This window comes from Pleurodeles waltl, chromosome 6, assembly GCF_031143425.1.
Source record: "Pleurodeles waltl isolate 20211129_DDA chromosome 6, aPleWal1.hap1.20221129, whole genome shotgun sequence".
In the NCBI taxonomy this organism is placed as follows: Eukaryota; Metazoa; Chordata; class Amphibia; order Caudata; family Salamandridae; genus Pleurodeles; species Pleurodeles waltl.
In genome coordinates this window covers 1,096,552,875-1,096,572,749 of record NC_090445.1, presented here as the reverse complement: position 1 = coordinate 1,096,572,749, position 19,875 = coordinate 1,096,552,875, and the positions used below count along the sequence as shown (strand labels likewise).

General features: G+C 42.8%; 1 protein-coding gene across 1 annotated transcript in view; it reads right to left on the bottom strand.

Moving 5' to 3' along the window:
- RET (ret proto-oncogene) overlaps window positions 1-19,875 on the bottom strand; it is a 192,597-nt gene that overhangs the window by 2,998 nt on the left and 169,724 nt on the right. Inside the window, exons 16-19 of the mRNA XM_069240197.1 lie at window positions 13,246-13,316; window positions 11,402-11,539; window positions 7,658-7,757; window positions 3,016-3,163 (exon numbers count right to left, since the gene is read on the bottom strand). Of these exons, the coding sequence (XP_069096298.1) occupies window positions 3,016-3,163; window positions 7,658-7,757; window positions 11,402-11,539; window positions 13,246-13,316 (457 nt within the window). The remainder of the gene's footprint in view (window positions 1-3,015; window positions 3,164-7,657; window positions 7,758-11,401; window positions 11,540-13,245; window positions 13,317-19,875) is intronic.

Below are 19,875 nucleotides of genomic sequence, written 5' to 3'. Positions count from 1 at the left end.
ACTGGCCCGAAGGTATAAGTAACATAGTAAAAGCCCTTTCTACTAGAAGTGTTATTTCAACCTTAATTCTAGGTCCAAAAAGCATTTAGATGGCGTAATGATAAAACACCAGGCAAAAAGCCAACGAGTTTGTAAACGTTACTAGAACTTGAAGATGGCATGGTGGGACAATAATAACATTCTCTACAGCACAGGCATCACAAGATCTCCTGACAGTGGGAGGTGACAACTTTAACAAATTAAAAAAAAGGCCATACATTAGAGTTCAGTGGGTTCACTGTAAGGCCCATATTTATGGCTTGGTTTGCGCCGCTCTTGCACCACTCAATATGTTGCAAGAGCGGTGCAAACCTTAAGTGAGATTTATGAAGCCATGCAAGGCCCCCTTGTGTGACCCAGCATGGCTCCATAAATCTCAAGTAATGTAACTCATCGCAAATTGCTGCGTTACATTTCCCTGTGCCAGAAAGGCTTTTCGATGGGTGTTGAGAGGGTGTTCGCACGCAATATCCATGAATTTTGATGTATTCCCAGATGTACAAAAACTTGTAAACCTTGGACTGTCCCAAAAAGATACGCCTCCCCCTAAGAGGTGCAACAAAGAGAAATATATTTATTTCTCCTCGTTTTTTCCTCTTTATATGTGTTTCATTCGGCAGCACACATAGAAAGAGGAAAAAGCCTCTCAGAATTGTTTTTGTGCAGGAAGGTGTTCCTTCCTGCACAAAAACAGTCCTGCATGCAACGCCGGCACCCTTGCACGGTGTGCAAGGGTGTCTACATTGGTACTAGGCTGCCAAAAGGATGCCAGCGCAGGGGGAAAGGACAGGAATGCACCACGTTGCATAAATACTTCACATTCCTGCCGTTCCTGTGACACAGGGCAGGGCAGCAAGGTTACTTGGTGCACTGCCCTGCGTCACAAAGCCCATAAATATGGGCCCAAGGTCCAAAAGGTAACCACATATTAGCCCTAGAGGGAATATGTTTCAACCTGAGCTTGGATAGGAACCTTGCCGATGATTCAGGAGAGAGTGGCTCAACTATTCTCTTAGAAGAACTTAAAATATAAATTCTTTGCTTCGGGTGTTTCTTAATTCTTAGAAGGCAAGCACGGAGAAATCTAACTGGACTAGCAAATCTTAACAAATAAGTATATTTGTGTACATTGCTTGCCTTGCCATCCACGTGACCGAGCCTGAAGCCCCTAAAAATATGGTTAAAGTTTAGTTCATATTTTACCCTTTGTTCCTGTGTTCTTTTTAAAGGTGGCAGTCCCGAGCTGTTCAGCTTCCATCCATTAAAGAATAAATATTATACAAATACAACAAGCAAGCTGTAACAGTGTAGCAATAGTTATCTTTTGAATTGTTTGTAGGAGAAGAGTGCTGTCCATTATTCTTGAGGACTTTCACGCGATGAGGCCTAATCACCACTACAACTTAAAGCAAGGAGGTAATATCTGCCGTTATAGCTTTCATAGTATTCTTGCGATGGACATCAGCACAGGAACAATACATGCTGCACCACGCCTTACTAAGCATCTGTGTAGTACCTTCAAGTAAAGTAGCGCTACGCCGCAGCTTTCTGAGCACTCTTATCTCGTACACGCTTAGGGACAGTTTTGTCACGCCACTGTTTGCTCAGCATTATTTCAGTGTGTTTAAGTAAGGCAAAATATCGGTTTCTGGACATCTTGCGTAAGATTCTCACGCGAGTGAAAGAAGCAGCTCCTGGTGACATAGCTTGATCAGCATTCTGCCGCACTGCCATAGTGATGGTTGATTGTGTGCTGTACAAATGGCTGATCAAGCACGATAAGCCACTTTTTCACTGGATTCAGTAAAAGGAGCAGTGCCATCTATGGCACAGCTTGCCAAGGAATCTTGCAATGGGTGGGATGCTGAGGAGAGGAGATGAACCATGCCGTAGTGGTACTTTTTGTTGAGTTGAGGCTGGGGTAAGGAGTACACACAGGCTCTGCACCTGGGCAAAGTTGCTAAAGAAAGGAAAACTTTTGTGACTTACCCCTGCATCCTTTCTACTTACACCGTTTACCACATCGAGGTATGAAGTAAATTACTGCCAATGAGAACCAATTTTAAGCAATGCTGTAAAATTAACAGCGTTAACCCAAGGCCCTGAAGAATGTTTAATCAGATAAAGAGGGCGGGAGTTTTGCCAAGCACCACAATCACTGTCCCATCTCACCCACCAGCCACCAATTCATAAGAAAACAGTGTGTTTCTTCCAAAAAATTCTGCTACAGCTTTCAATCAAGAGTCCACAAATGACAGAGTTATCGAGTTCTATCACAAAAAGGATGTGAAAAAGGGTTGAAATCAATGCAAATGCATGCTGAGCCCTCACAATTTCAATATCTCGTGCCGTTTTGGCCCATGGCAAGCAAAGATTTCACCACATGGCATACTGGTCTGGCATCTATTGCTTCCTGGTTTTTCACGCTTGTGCAGAAGGGAGGAGAGTGAGGTACGCCCTTTAGATACTCGATATTAAAGCACGCAAAGCTTCAGAAAAATTATATTTAAAAAACCTATGTAAGTTAATTTTATAAATGACCCAGTAGCCAGGAGGTGTATGCCTGTTCTGAAGTCTCTACCCCCAGGAAAATATGGCAATGATTTGCCTTTTAATGTACATGTTCCCCTGAGTACTTCCCTGATCTACTTTTTTTGCTCGAATACATTTATTTATATATACATTATGTGTATACGTATATATACACATAAATACATAACACCATTTTCCTTATTTTCACATCCTTTTTTGAAACACAAGTGCAAAAAAAGTATAAATAGATTTTAACCTACAAACCCGATGCAAAGTTCGCCAGTTACAAATTAAAACACGCCCAAGCAAACTTTTGATTGGTTTTCATTCAGACAGGAAAACACTCTTAAGATCTGGCAGAGTGTAAGGACAGTGCAGAGGAAAATTACTTTGTGTGCGCGTGAGTGCGTTGCTAGAATCTAGTAAAGGCATGTGAAATTCTACCATAGAGTTTGTTTTCAATCCAGGTGGAAGGGAGAGTTCGAGGGAGGGGAGCGTTATTACAGTCCACCAGGGGCGTGTCCTCTTCTGAGAGCCCGTCGTCGTACAGTAAAGAATCAGCGGGAGTAGATGCCGCCAGGTCCAAATAATCCTGGTAGGGTAAAAAACAGAAGAGGAAAAGTGTTGTTAGGTACTCTACACAGCAGACAAACAATATGATTTATCTTCCTGGCAGTTCCTGGTAGAAAGCTAGTTTTTCAAAATGGAAGTACCTCTTACAGCGGAGGGTGCAGCTTTGGACTATGAGAAGGGCTGGAGTCATGCTTCATTTTCAGAATAAGGACTAGGCCTTCATTACAATGGATTAATTGTGTTCCCTGTGCAAACTCTTATTTGTATAGGGATCAAAATTACGAGTTTTATGATAATTAGCAAACCCTGCAGTTTTCACAAAGATAGACTCTGACAAGTTAATCCTGTTGAATTTTATCAGGAGAAAGCAAAGTAAACAATGCAAAACATGCAGCATTTGGTGTATTAAAATCGACTCTACATTTGTGCTTTATATACCTGTTGAAAACTCAGACTAGGAAGTATTTATCAAATGTGTTAACTGCCTCACCTAGGCAAATAATATTTACCAGGTGTGAGAAATACCTTATATTGCTCTACGTTTTAATGAGGGCTAGATTAATTGTACATCAATTTATCTCAAGTCGAAATTCTGGAAACTTGGATGTAGGTGAAACTGGAGAAACCATCACATTTTTTCACTTAGGCTCCTTTTATTTTGATGGAAGTCCACTCTACACGCTACACGCCACACACTGCCTCCACCTATATCTGTGTAAGTCTTATCTGACCCATTACCCTTCCCCCCAAACACAAATTGTGGTATTGGTTTTTGTTTGCAAATTCTGTTTCATGATAATGGATTTCTTAGTTTTGTGGAGATTTTCACCATGATCCAGAAAATTGAGCAGGGCTCTGGTGTTCGTTTACCAAGGTTACACATCTATTCTATAGCAAAATAGAAATTCATGGCAGATAGCACATTCTAGTTCCAATCAATCTAAGGACCTGATTTAAGAAAAGTGGCACTGCGTCCAATGCAGCACTTCTGTCCGTGCCCTCCCAACTACCGCCACCATGTGTGCATCTTATTTAACATACAGCACACCATGGCTTGGGTAGGCTCGCTGCCATACTTCAATGCAGCCCATAGACTTCTGGGAGATTTGATGCGTTTGCTTTTGAAAACTGATGGAAAATCCAGGAGGTTTCTCAAGCATCTCAATTTTTTCTCCAAAGAGAGGAGTCTAGCAGCTCTTCCACTGCTGAACAGAAAACAGGACTTTTATGTGCTAGAATTTTTTTTTAATTTTTGGTCAAATGAGTGCAGCTAATGTGAAGAAGTGATGGTGGAGAAAATGGAAAGAGGAAAATTGAGGGTATGAGTGAGTTGCTAATATGAGATCTGTGCCTATAATTAGTACATTTTCCCTTGCGTATTCCATTTCTAAACTGCTAAGCACCATTTGCTGGTCCATTCTCTAATTTTGATATGTGCATAAGCAATTTGTACTTCCAAAGCATTTCCCTGCCATTGGATCAGCGCAGGTGTACATTGGTGTGACTATGTTTCTATAAAGAATGCTTCTAAGAATCATCATGGTACGAATACGAGTACAGTAGCACAATTACCTCCTGGTATAACCAGCAACCTGCACCCATCGCACCTCTATTTCTTTCCAGCTGCTCCGAGATGTTTTTGTCTCACCCTGTATTCTCCCTTTTATCAAGAGATAATATTTTCTGTTTGGGGTACCTGGCTGTTGTTTTTGTGAGCCTATCTGCTTTCTGTCAGATCCCAAATTCCTCATAATTGTGATCCTACTTCACATCTTTTTTGTCCCTGCTCTGCATTCTTTATTTTTTCAAACGTTTCTTGTCTGAACAGAGCTTTCCATAAGGTCTCCTTTCCCATCTCTCACAGTCATTAGATCTTGCCCCCAAGTTCCATTGTCTCCCTTTCTCAGTTTAAAAGGGAGAGAGAGAGAGAGAGATAGAGAGAGAAAGAGAGAGAGAGAGAGTAAGGGGAAGATTTACAAACATTTTGCTCTGGGTTACCAGCCTAAAATGTATTTTTCCTAATTTACTTTCCTGCCCAAAACTTGTTTTGCACTGGAAAGTACCCTAAAAGTAACCAAAAAAGTAATGCAAAGCAGCGCGAAGCACTGCTTTGCCTTACTTAGCACCAATGGGGCATTACATGGGTGGTACCTGGGCAATCTCAATCAACCACCCATGCCTTTTGACACAAAAACATATCTACAATCAATAGTAGAAAGAGTTTTGAGCCAAAAGTTAACACCATTTGAAAGCAGGCTTCAACTGAAAAGGAGAAATGATTTAATTTCTCCTTTCTTTTACGATTTTGCATGCATGCTGCACTGTGCAGCATGCATACACAATAGTAAAAGTTTTGAAGTGAACCTCAGCATAGTGTTTTGTACTGGAAGGATATCCTTCCAGTACAAAACCTATGCTAGACTCACACACACACACACGCGCGCGGAGAGTGGAGGGGAGTGCCACATCTTTGTAGATATGGCGCTCTGCTGCGCCCCCTCTGGCACGCAGCACAGTATTTTTGTCTGCTGCGCTGCCTGGAGGTTTTGTAATTCTGGGCCAAAGCGTGTATGTGCGCGTACCCTTGGGGGATGCATGCATACCTGCACTTCTTGGTCACTTGTGAGTTTGTGTAACTAGAAATCAGCATCTGGACTTGTGAGAATGTGGAAAAGTTCACTGCTTTATTAGTGTTTACTAAGGTAAAATGTATCTCTTTCTGCCATGGAAGAAAAGGTAGATTGATGTAGCCTTGAAGTGCAGAACAGAATATTAGCTTGTTTCTGATTTCATTGGTTTTTTTATTCTTTTCTCTGCGCTCCCTTGTTTAGAAGGGTAGGATTATCAGTCTCTTTTAACTTTCTTGGTGTGGACGGGGGGAGTCCTGTGTGTTAATACAGAATCAGCTTTGTGGATATTACAAGGAGTAAGGCTCACTTTTTGGGAGGGGCACCTTTCTATTTCAGCGTGGCATCAAAGGCTACAAGGACATACACTGGATCCTCCTTTATTACAGGAATCTTTTGGCAGCAGGAGAGGAGATTGAGAAAATCTCTCGCTTTCCGGCTCTGTGTCTGATAGCATGCCTCAATCTCCATGCCATATAAAACTTTAAGTAAAACTCAAAAGTAAGTGGTGACTTTAGTCCTGTGCTTACTGTGCCAAAAGACTCATTCTGTACATCACTGAGGAGGCTGAAGATGGTCTGGTGTTGCTTCTATTCCTGTTTGGAGGGGACGTAGCCTACCAGTTTGGACTGGACTTTTCCCATAGGAGAAGAACCAAGGCTGATTTGCATATGTTTGGTGTCTGTCTAAAGCAGCATACCCAACGAAAATCAGTGGACTGCATTGGAGCACTGGCTGGAATAAATGCAAATATTAATTCCATTTCTTGCTGTTGATTTCATGCTACCCGAAGTTGCTTTTTAAGACAACTGCTTCCCCAGTCACAAATAGTTAGGCCCTCTGTGACTTAGAATTGTACATCTTCTTCAATCAAGACAGGATTGTCCTACAAGGTCATTCACCGTTTTGGTGTTTTTAGAATTTCACGGTTACAAGGACAGCTTTCTCTCGATCTTCTTTTTCCACACCCAGGCTTCCTCGGAGGAGGAGGTTTCACATAGCATTGACTGATGTCAGGAATGCCCTTCAATTTTATCTGGACAGGAAAAGGGAATTATGGTCCTCAAACCAACATATCTTTCCAGTGTGTGACATTAATGCGGCCAAGCCTCTGCTGTTACTGGAGTTAAAACAATAGCCTGACAGCTTGAAATGTACTCAACTCTACCACGCTTATGTAAGAGGCCTGCCTCTTGTGTTCTGGAGCAGGAGCACGGGTAAGGTAAAACTATATGGATATATGCGTATTTAATGATATGGAGCTATGTGTATTTAATGGGTATTTAATAGGTACTTGCATGACTGCATTCGCATTCTTATAGAATGTCTGAATCAGTCTGATTAATTGAGGTTAAAAAAAACGTATCATATGGTCTCAGAAAGATGGATTTTCATGTGGTGTAACATAGCGAAATATCAAATAAACAGAACAAAATAGCTTCAGTCCCTCACGTATCAACACACTCACAGAATAACCGTCCATAAATAAAAATGTTGGTGTATGGTTTGAGCGGCCCAGTCTCTCAGATACATCAAACATTCCAACCACCACTACAATATTTGAGCTAAGTATGGGTTACACTAACAACTGAACTGATACTTGGATATTCTGGTGGATAGCAATGCAAGATATTTGTTCCTGAGCATTATCTCTAGTTCTGTGTACCTCTAAATAAATTAATTATGTATTTATTACACCATCGTGCTCTACCCTCGAATTGTTGGTACACATGCACAGACCTACAGTGAAAGATGAAACTGAAAAAAAGTTCTAATATTAAGGGAAAGTGTGTTGAAGAAGTTTGAAGAACTAATGGTCTGGGGATAAAGGAAAGAAAATCTGAAAACAGTTCTGGCCCAAGGCACCCCTGGCCTAACCCACTTACCCTGCTTTTGACCATCATCTTCTCCAGTTCTTTACTGATCTCAGCAAATGTTGATCTTTTGTCAGGTTCCTGTTTCCAACAACGAAGCATCAGGTTGTACCTGTGTAAAAAAGGGCACAGTGGTGAAGTGCTGGCCCTACCACTGTTTCTCCTATTCCTGACCGTGTAGTACCCACTGCACCCTTACAAAACTCTAGCACTGACAGAGCCTGTGACTTCAGAATATGGAAAAGATGTGGCATATGTAAGCACCTATATGCCGCTCTATCTTATGGTTATTTGAGGCATTGTCTGAAAGCAATCTTTCAGACATGTATGATTCTTGATATTTACCACAAACCTGTTAATTATTAGCCACAAAATACTTCCTGTTTTCATAATTGAAAGAGTTAAATGATATAGAGACGATTGCAGGTCTAGGCAGAATTTAAATGTACAGTTTTAAGTCCTACTGTTTGGGTTTTACAAAGACAGAAACTTTCTATTAAAAGTGAAATGAAGAACTCTATTGAAAAGGCTATCAGATCCTTGCTATCATGATGAAATAGACTTGGGTACCAATGTCGGCTGGTGCAGACAAGGGTTGACCATTAAAAATATAGCTTTAGGGTTTGTTTTGAGTGTGGCAGCTTGCCAGCACTGCTGAGTAGTGATGAGAATGATCTGTAATATTGGTAGGATATTTTCAGAGTGTGATCTAGGGGTACTCGAGCACAATACTCCCTGAGCAATGGGCATGGTTTTGAGATCGCCATTGAAGTTATACAAACATCTTTTCACCGAGGTAATGTTGAAACCAATGGCTTTAATTCCAGTGGACTTTCATACAGACTGCAGTCTGGTTTCATGGGTTGGTGATCATAAATGGCATTATTTCAACTCACGCTTTTCTACATCGGTTTTCGAAAACCGATGGGCTCAGGATTCTCCTTTTTGGAAGAAAGGCACTTTGGTGCAATTGAAGTATAATTTTCAATTTAGAGCTCCAAGAATGTTGTCTGACTTCTTGGAAAGGAAAATTAAATCAAAATAACAAAATGACCACTACACCACAATGCATGTGCGCACAAGTGTGGTGATGCATGTATGTGCATATGTGGTGGTGCTTTGGCTGGCATAGTCCCATGACCCCTACGTGCACATTTGTGATGATGCTTCCTTGCATATGCATTGTTCTGTTTTTTTTTTATTTTGCCAATACTGCTCACTTCAGCAAGCACTCTTTTTTCTTTTTTGCCGATGCAGAGCAGCATTTTAAAACCAGGCCAATTGACTTTGCTAATGCTCGTTTGTTGAACAACCATTTAGTGGTATCCAGGCAAAAGAAAGGGGCTGAGGCATGTATACATTACCCCCCTACATATTGTATTGTAACATTTATATAGCATTTACTACCACTATGTGGGACACTGAAATGCTTGCCTGCAAGGGTAAGACACTACACTGTGTAGCATGCTTGGTTGGAAGTGTGTTGTCTTTGTTTTGCTTCTGTGTGGGAAATGTTTCCATTTTGTGCATGATCACCACTGAAGTGTGGTTACTGTGTTATGGGATGCAGTGTTGAGAAGTGTGATGGATGAATAACTGTGAAATACAGGTGCAAGGTTGTGGTTTTCAGTAAGCTGGCAGCTTTGAGCAGCTCCACAGGTCTGGTATTTCTTACTTTCATGGTCCACTTAGCAGCACTGGGTTGTTCAGTCTGAGACATTTTGTTTACAGCTTATGGTCCTGAGTAACCATAGGTTAAAGAGAGAAGAGATAAATGATCTGCTTGGATAGACTTAGTTAATATCATCCCAAATTTGACTGTCATTGTGAGATGGCAAGAAGTGGCTGTAGTATGTGGTTAGTTGGTACCCTGAGTGGTGATCTAAATTAGAATCCTCTATTGGCCACGAGCATCTAACAGATCTCTTTAGTTATTTTACACCTGATCAGGCAGGGGTGGTTTACGGCTGCTGGCTTGCACAGTACTGGGTGAGGGACAAGATCCTTAGCAGTTCTGTCTTATGTGAATGTCAAGTAGTAAAAGGGAATTATTAATCAGCCTGCATGAACTACAATCAACTATTAGACTGCTTAGAGTAATGTTATTAGTTTTATGGTGGTTCAAACATTGTATTGTAATTGCATTACGGAGCACTTACTAACCCTGACAAGGCATTGTTGTATTTTATGGTGGGCAGCAGACTGATCCTGGTCCCAATGTTAGTATTTGTGTAGTTATCATTGGTTATTGGGATCATTCTTCTGCTCTGTGGCCTACATGTACTAAGAGTCAGGTAATGTGGCACTGCCTGAAAATCCACTTACCTGCTGCATGCTGCCTCTGTGATCCTTGCCGCCTAGGTGCTTCTCTGTTTGTTCCTCTCCCCACCCAATCCAGAAGCTTCTCTCATGTTGTCACCCAGCATGAGAGGAGCGCCTGGATTGATCTGGGTGTCCTGAAATGCCACTCAGCTTGGGACTGGGATCCAGCACTGGTTCTTCACCAGGACTTTACAAAACAGCCCGGTGGAGAGTTCTAAATGTGCATGTTCGGTTTGCCCGCCCTTGGATGGCCGGCCAAACTGACATGCGCACTTAGAGTGCACACTACTCCTCCCACTGCTGCTGACGAGGATCACCCCGCCCTGCCCTACGAGGAGGAAGAGAAAAATAAAATGATATTACAATAGTTACATTATCATTTTATTTTTCTGTTGCCTTTCAGCAGCGGGCGATGCTCCTCTGCCATAGTGGAGGGGCCATCCCTATGCACTATGATGCAAGGTCAAGCCCCCAGTTTCTAGTATGAAATACACTCTAGCTACACCTTCCAGAAGAAACTTCGAAGTGGTGACAATCAGCACTCTGAAATGTGCAATATCCTACTTGGCTCCTTTTTGCGCAGGGTTTTATTTTCATCTTAGAATCTGATGCAAAGCAGGTTACGCTATTTTATTAAGTCTTGCTTTACATGAAGTCTTAAAGTTTCCTGTGCTATTGTAGCCCCATACTGTGCCCCCTTTACATACATTAAAGTGGCTTGCGGGTCCATAAAGCAAAGCATTTTTGGAGTTGTAGTTTCATTAATTTTCAAGGCTACAATACTTTAGCGCTAGAAATTTGATCATTACTCTCTGTTAATGCTACTTTGCGACGTGTCGCGTAGAGTTATGCAAGAGCCAGCACAATAGAATAGTAATTCTTGGCCTCTGCGAGAAAAGGGGTGCTACTATGCTTCCTTTGTCATTCAGTCTCCAGTCACATCGGTCAGAGGAAGAATTAGTATGTGGCCAACACCGCTGAAGGCAGGAATTGTCCAAAATAATAAGCATGGACCTATACCATAATGACATTCTACGGTGACTGTTTTCAATGTGCTGATGCAGCTCTTCAAGGATGTTTTCTAAAAAATGATAAACTTTTAAATGGTCGGCAGCTGGCAGGGCTCTCTCGAATTGTACACATTTTGAGACTTACAATCAAATTGTCATACATCATCACTGCATTCGTTTGCCAAGATCCTGAAGTGGAATGCCTTAAAACCTCAGCACTGAAGAGGGGCTATTCCTAACCCCACAAAGTATATCAGGGCAGTGCACAGCTTTTTTTTCTATTTCTAGTGGTCTCTATGACAGCTGTGCAAATGCCTATGTGTGCTCTGGTTTCTGATGAAAAAGTCCTGTTTACATCAACCACTAACCGCAAACATTTCATAAATAGAACCCCCTTTAGCTCCACACATCCACATAGGCTTACATTTCCTCGCTGCAGTTTTCTGGCCTCTCCATCCTGTAGCCAGTTTTGAGCAGGTTGAAAAGTCTTTCTGGAGCAATGCCCGGGTAAGGGTTGCCTCCTAGGGTTACGATCTCCCACAGAAGAATGCCAAAGGACCAGCTGTAAGCAAAGAGAAATTGAGTCAAATGAATTCAAAGTGTGTGACAGGATGGCATCCATTTTGTTCTGATCACATTTTTAACTTCCAGAAGGTTCTCCCAAAAGAAATCTTGAGTGGGAAAGGAAGATCGCCTGCAAAGCAAATTGAATGGCCTTCACAATAGGCCAAAGAAAGACCATTTCAGGGGCGTCTAAATGAATAGCAGTGCGGGCGTGGGAGTGGATTGGTGGGGAGCAGAGGTCAGCGGTTTAATTTGGAGATAGACGAAAGAAATAAATTGAATTTAGAGAAGAATGACCAGAAGGAAGGGTAATTAAAGTACACATGAATGGAGGGCATTGAGAGTTAAGGAAAGAGGCAGAAGAACACATGGGAGGGTTGAAGGAAGTAAGGGATGATGATCAGAAGGATGGAAGTGAGAGAGAAATAAACTAGAGGGAGCAACCGAAATAAGAAAGAAAGAAGAGCAGAAGTGAGGACGAAAGGAAGTGAGAGTGGAGCGACAGAAGGGAGGGAATAACAAAGAGTCAGGAAAACTAACAAGGACATATAGAGGGAAGGAGGAAAAAAGGAAGAGAGAAAAGCAAAAAAGGGAAAATACATGGTGGGATGAAGGGAAAAAAAGAAGGACGTGAGAAAGGAAGATGAAAGGAGAGGGAGCAAGCGAGGAACGAAGGGCAGAAGGAAGGATTATTTGACGAAAGGAAGGACGACGAATGGGAGGGAGGATAGACTGCAAGGGAACAAAGGAAATACAGGAAGGAAGGATGTGATAATCAGAAATTTCGGGAACTCGGACTGAAAGCAACTCCCAAGTTTTGCAAATATACTGTAGTTGGGTGGTAAAATATATAGTGGCACTGGGGCACCAGCAATTAGGATCATCTCACTGGAGTTCCACAACCTGATTAACAGCAACAGAAAGAAACCGTAGATGGCTGGCATAGCTGTAAACTCCACCGTGGTCAGCATTAGGTCTAGATCCAACTAAACAGCGTTTTACTAATCCCCTAAAGTGTTATCCAAAGATATGTTCCACTCAGTTTGTATGTGTTTTTTTCGATCACCACGTTCACAAAGAGACTCACCCATTCAGTCCAGGGTTCTTTTTCCTAAGGCTTGGCCAGATACAAATGTCAATGTAAATACTGAAAATATTTGCCTCTGTGGCACAGTTGTGCATTTTCTGCAGCTAGCAAGTTAGCCACTCTAAATGGAATTCCAAATCAGCCTTCTAAAACCTTCCTTCCCAGGCATAGAGACTCCCAATTATGGGGAACGAGCTTAAAATGTTCCACATTTTCATTCAGCTCTTGCTCTATCATGGGTTAGGGGTGGCTGGTGATGCAAAAGAAGGATACGAAAAGAGTTTGAAGCTTGAGTGAAACATACATATAATTGCAACTTTGCGTTAATTTTCTCGATAATTTTGTTAAGTAGTGATAATGGCAACAATGGGTGTTATCCCACTGGACAAAAGAAAGCAGCACAGATACACCCTACAAGATTTTTATAATGAATGCTGTAAAGCCTTGAGTGCGAGTACATCTTCCCAGAAAGTGCAAGAGCCCCTGATACAGGTCAGACTAGAGTGGCACTTCCTGAATTAATTCTGTTGCTGATGTTCTGTGAAGTCTTCTGGATTTTGGATTCTAGGTTCCAAAATTAAACTTTTTGTCATACGTTTGGCAGGAGGCCCACTTACACATCGCTTTGTGTTGTGTAGATGTGGTCAAAAAGAGACTCAATCGCCATCCATTTCACGGGGATTCGGCCCTGCCGGGAGAAATACATGAAAGAGGCATAGTTAGTATTGGCAACAGCATTCATGCAACTTTCACTCAGGCCCTCTACGGACTGCGGGGAGGGCACCCCTCACCGCACCAATCACAATATACATATTGTCTTATGGAGAAATACTATGCATTTGACTGAACACTTGTATGCCCCTCTTCCCTTTTCATCTCTCATTCTTGCCTTACCAAGGGAGATTTTGCTGTTCATCATTAGATGAAGCACAATAAACCCCATTGCACTCGTAATTCTCCTCATTCTTACTGCACTTTGAGCATATCATGATTTTTGAATGGTTCTAGGTGCCTCTATTGGAATAAAAAGTAAAATCTACACTTTCTTTATTGTGACACACCTCACAGCCAGAAGAAGTATCTTGCAGTCATAAAGTGTATGGCAGATCTATATATACTATGATGGGCAGAAATCCTTATCTGGTGGCAACAGACATCAAGAAGGAATCTAATCTGAATGGTATTGAGACAGAGTCTACACTCAAGGTAGCCACAGCAGGAGTATTATATTGCATGGTATTGTTTTTAATTTGTAATACGCACACAAATACCAGGGCAAGGCTCTAGGGGCATCCTAAAACAACAAAGAAGCAAAAATAAGACAACAGAACAAGCTATGAAGATAATGTAGGCAGTGCAGAAACACTGGAAATTTAAAAAACTAGAATACAGAGTGATAGATCAGAGTAACAAGATATGCAAGACAACACATAATAAAATAGTAGTGCGCGGAAGGAGAGAGGAGAATTGCTGAAGAAGGCTTTGTCAGTGGGTCAGATTAACCTAAGCTTTGCAGTATGCACACAACGCCTTAGTGCTCGAACATAATTCACTATGCTCCTTAAACTATTTTACTAACAATCGTTACCTGAGACCTGCAAATATGCTACTTTCAAGTTAGACGGTGTACTTTGAAGCAGATATATATTAACACATTTATACTATTTCTTCATGAATCAAACCTGTGACTAGAGGTAAAAAAAAAAAACCTTTAAACAAATGGATTAATCAACAGATATCTTACTGCTAGTATACCCTGGAACTTGCTGGGTCACACAAAGATTACAGCAGAAAGTGCCTTAACCCGATAAACTATAAAGGGTCTGTATTTTTACCAGGTACATAATCCAGATCAGATATACTATCACGATTGTGCATGCTGCCCATTCCTTTGGTGAGAAAGGAAGGTCAGAGTTTCTAAAAAAAATAAAAATGTATAAATTGACTTTTACTCTCTACTCCACATGATGCTGCCTTGCCTATCTTCACTACACACCCTTTCTGCTACCACTCACCAGTGCCCCATGCCTAATGTATGGGATCCCAGAGTACTGTTTTTTTTTCTAGGGCTGTGTGAAGGAATATGATTGTGTGTGTCTGTTTCTCTATGATGTGTCTATATGTGCATGTTCCTCTGGTCTCTGTATCCTTTATCGTTCATGGTGACCCCCTGGTATCTTGGTCCACCCTTGAAATCCAGTGGTCCTCAATGCCATAGGTGGGCATCTCTCATGATGTCCAGGCAATTCCTGGTGCAATGTTGGCCATACTAGGCACATTGTGAGCATCCTCTGCATGATAAGGCCCATTCCCACCATAATTCTGGTCCTAGCTAAACTGTGTCTATTTGAAGCAGATTGTGGCCTTCATCAATTGATAGGACCCATGCCTTACTTACTTCTAGCCGCTCCTTATACTTTGTAGGACTACTTGACATTATAGAGCCTATCCCTGACATATTTCTGGCTGTGGCATAATAGTGGTCATTTATGGTGCATTGCCAGCATGCTTGGCATCCTTGGTATAAAATTGGCATTAAGCTAGCCATACTTTAAAAAAATGTTTTATTGCTTTTCAAGAACAACATACATTCCCACATTCTGCAATATACAGAAGAACAAAAAACGCGTTGCATTCAACCAACGTGCACAATCATGAGCAAGTGCCAGGCAGTATACACAAGACAAGCCAAGGGTTATGTGTCAGGTACAATATCGGATGGGACGGTCACATTGTCAGTCAATAACTAAGTATGAAGTGGGGCCCACATATCCTTTGGCCTGGATGTAGAAGGCTGAAGGGAGGCATAGAGTTCACTCGTGGTATCACAGTAAATGAGATCATGTAACTAGTCATTTGTGGTAGGTGCCCTACTGCTACCTCACAATACAGCAATACGCTGTTTAACTTACAAATGTGCTATAGCCGCAAACGTTCTGTGTTGTGGGGCGAGATGCTTGACATACCCCAGTGGTGCCAGCAGAGAGTCAGGGTCAACAGTGTGTTCAAGTATAGCAGAGATAAGTGTGAATATAACTTGAGAATAATCCTGTATAATAGTGCAGTTCCAAGTTATATGAGCGAAGTCAGCATAGTGAAGGGTAAAATTTAGCAAGAGCCTGAGGGGTAGTATACACTCGGTACAAAAACGTATAGTGCAGTATTTTGTGCAGGTTATTTATGGAAACCAGTTTAGGCCGCATACTACAGAATGGTCAATCCTTATCAGAGATGGGAGAATTCAAATCCCCATCCCAAGGCACCCACTATGCAGCATGGCACATGAGTTGCAGCTCTAGATTGTCATGGTAAAAGGGGGAGACAAGTCTAGTACTTTCCGCTGTCAAAACCACCATGGTGAGGGGAGTTGAGTCGGGCAGCTGCTCAGAATGTGGGCAATATTTCCCCAAGTGTACTGTGTAATCAGAGACAGGCAAAATGGTCCACCATAGAGGTAACTCCATCAGCCTCAAAAGATGGTGCAGAAGCCTACCTTACCATTGTTAAACAGGTCACACAGGTTTCAGATCTGATGTATGGAGAGTGCACTTTGCACTAGCATTTTCGGCGTCATTGGAAGCAATTGGTTATCATTAAGACAGATATCCGGTGAGTGGAGAACGTCAAAAGCTAAATATCTTCGAAGTTTAGAATGTGCCCAACATGATGTGGAGAGGGTGTGTATATCCCTGGGGTTCTTGGGGTAGTCCCTTGGGAAGTAGGGGTGACAAGAGAAGGTGGCACACCTGGTGTCTTTTGGGTTTTAGATATTCAAGTGTAGCGCCCTGGTGGTACCAACAGTTTGAAAAGTGCCATTGTGTCACCAAGTAGTAGAGGTGAAAGTTTGGTACCCCAAAAGCACCCTTAGAGTAAGGGAGAGTGAGCATTTCCCACTTAATTCTGGGGCGGCGGCCAACCCATATCAAGCATGTCAAAAGGAAACGCAGTGTAGAAAAGAAGGAAATGCTCAGCGCAGTTGGAATATTGTTGAACATGTAAAGAAAACAGGGAGGCACCACCATTTTAATAATCACAATGCGACCCTATGATGGAAAGTGGAAGTCGGATACACCTGTTGATTTAGGAGGAGAGTGTGTCAATGGCAGGCCCATAGTTACAATAAACCACTTCATTCTTCTGTCTCTGAAGAAAAAAGCTTAGGTATTTAGTGGAATCGTTACACCATTTTAGAGTATACTCAAGGGGACAAGGAGCAGTGGCCTCAGTAAGTGGGAACAAGTCAGATTTGTGCCAATTTATCAAGAGGCAGGAGAGGACTTCGAAACAAATAACTACTCTGATGATAGGGGAGAGGTCCATGCCAAGGTCTCTCACAAAGAGAAGTATATCATCAGTGTACACAGTGGTCAAAATAGGGCCTCTCTGGAAGCATAAACCCCTATTTAAATGTCGCTCCTGGAATTGTAGAATTAGTGGGTCACGGGAGATGATAAAGAGTAAGGGGGGGAGGGGACATCCCTGATGTGTACTTTGTGAAATGGGAAAAGCGTCGGTAATTTGACTGTTAACTCTCAAGTGGGCCACTGGATTGGCATCCAGAAACAGGATAAGGTCATGAAAGCCCCGCGGGATGCCTAGCTTGTCAAGCCTAGCTCTCAAGAATGCCCATTCAAGGGAGTCAAACTCTTTTTCTGCATCAAGGACTGCAACAGCAGCAGGGAAGGTTGGGTTAATTTGGTTTATTACTGCAAATATTGTGCATAGGTTAATGGTGGTGGATCGATGCGGCACAAAGCCCGTCTGAAGATGGGGAATTATGTGTTCTATAAGAAGTGCTAGTCACACAGATATTACTTTCGCGAGGATTTTAGTATTGTAATTTAGGAGAGACAGGGGCCTGTAGGAGGTGCAAAGGTGGAGGGGTTTTCCAGGGTTGAGGAGAAGAGTAATAACAGCTTCACTTAAAGAGTGGGGAAGAGTGCCTTCTTCAAGGGCTTCCTTGTGGAGGTCAGAGATGTGAGGGGCCAGGGCATGTTTAAAGGCCTTGTAAAAGTGATCTATAAAGCCATCATGGCTGGGGGCCATAGATCCACCTACGGCATCAATGACTTGAGAATTTTTCTCCCGCAATGGGGGCGGCCACGAAATGTTGCTGGCCGTTCATAAGCCAGACCATGGCAATGTCAGAAAAATAAGAATCAATTTCCCCAGCATTACCCGCAAAACACAAGGTGTAAAAAGTTTGATAATAATCAAGGAGTGTTCAGACGATCTTATCATCTCATGTGACCGTAACACTATCACCAGTTAATGGGCTTGTGATATGAGTGGCTTGGTAGTTGGGTAACATAATTTGTGCCAGGGTGTAGTCTGGGCGATCCCCCAATTCGTAATGTTGGGCGTGGGCATATTTACCAAGAAATGTTACCTCTCAATCCACCAAGTCACAGAAGTCTTGCAATAAGAGTGAGTGCCTCTGCAAATATGGTTCTTGGGCTCCCCTAGATATAGCATCATCAATTGTCTGGAGTTCCCTCTCCACCCGAGCTAAGTCATTGCATATGTTTTTTAAGAAGCCCGAATGTGTTGAGATGCAGACCTTTCTAATGCAGGCTTTAAAGGCTTCCTACATGATGGCCTGTTTGGAAACAGAGCCCGTGTTCAAGTAGAAGTATTTGTTAATGGCTGTGAGGAGGTCAAAGATGAACACAGCATCATGGAGCGACACTTTTGGGAATCACCACTGTCTGGGAGTAGAACAGGAGTGTGGCAGCATGAGTGTAGGATTAAAAGGGGTGTGATCAGAGGGTGTACAGGGCATATTTGTCACATATCATAAACAAAGTAAGAGGTTTTCGGAAACAAACCAGTAATCAAGACGCAACTAATAATCTGAGGGGCTGAGTAGAAGGTGTAGCTCTTAGTATGTGGGTAGCGAGTGTGCCACTCATAGGATAGATGGTATGTGTTAAGTAGTTCTTGAAGTGCACATAGAGACTGCAATTTAGTGCTTATGGATGCACCACTGGTGTCAAGTGGAGGGTGATGTGTGACGTTAAAATCACAATAACAAAAAGAAGAGCCTGAGGGCAGGTAAATGTCCTGCATACAGGCCTACACTCAAACTATGCAAAAAAGAGTATGCAGTTCCTCTAAGAAAATCCTAGGATAAATATTGGAGCAGTTCGGGTACCACCTAAGCTATCTGATCAAGAGATCTGATTGCTCAGAAAAAAAGTCCCTCACACACCCTAAGGGGTGTCATGCTTTCATTTAGAACAGGAACACCAGTAACCACTGCGCCTGCAATGGCACAGTAGACACAAGCAGCCCCTTAATCCAATGCAGAACTGGGGGGTCCAGCTGTGTCGGCCCAAGCGTCCAGCGGTTGCCATCACCAGGCAGTTATGGAATGCACCTCTCTGGACCCGCTCCTAAGCCCTCCTTCAGCCACTGTCACCGAAGAGCACTCGGATGTGACATGAACTGCACAGTGCCCCCCAGGCAGCAGGCCTCAACAGTGAGGTGCGAGGGGGAATACCCGTGACTTTGCAGTCTCTCGATGCCGCAGCTGTGGCAGATGAAAGAATGGCCGCTGGTTTGTAGGCAAACCCTCCTGAAGCTTCAATGCCGTGTGGCCATCTTGGCCACCGGCTTGGCCACACCCCTGAAGCTAGCCATATTTGACATACTGTAGGCATGTTGCCAATATAGAGCTCTGCCCTGTCAATATGCTGGCCATGTTCTAAAGGTGGTTGTAGTCAAAAGATGTCTCCTACAAGAAAGGAATCCAACATGGCCAAACTGAAACACTCCAAAACAGAGGGTAGCATTCTAGTGGTGACAAGGCTCACGTATGTGACACAGGGGAGGTTGGATCATAAAGAGCGTAATCCAGATGTAGAGGGCAGTGAACGAGCATGAGAGGAGCAAGCGAGTAAAATAGACGAGTCGCCTTGTGGACGTGTGTGGAACGGAAAGGATGCAGAACAGAGCAGCAACACCGGAGACCCAGGAGGCGTCAAGAACAAAGGAGAGCCTAGGAGACGAGGATTACGGAGCAAGCGATGGAGCAGGAGGAGACCCTACGGATCTGCTGAGAAGCGCAGTGTCCTCGGTATCAGAGTGATCTGTTCCTGTCTGTAGTGTGGCACCAGTGAGGTATCTGGTCGCCGGGCACTACCATTACCTAGAAAATGTAATCAGAGGGGAGCCGCCCACGACTCTCCTCCATGTTGGTAGTGAATGGGTTTGTGCTGCGGGTCACGTGTCAGAGGGTATAAGAA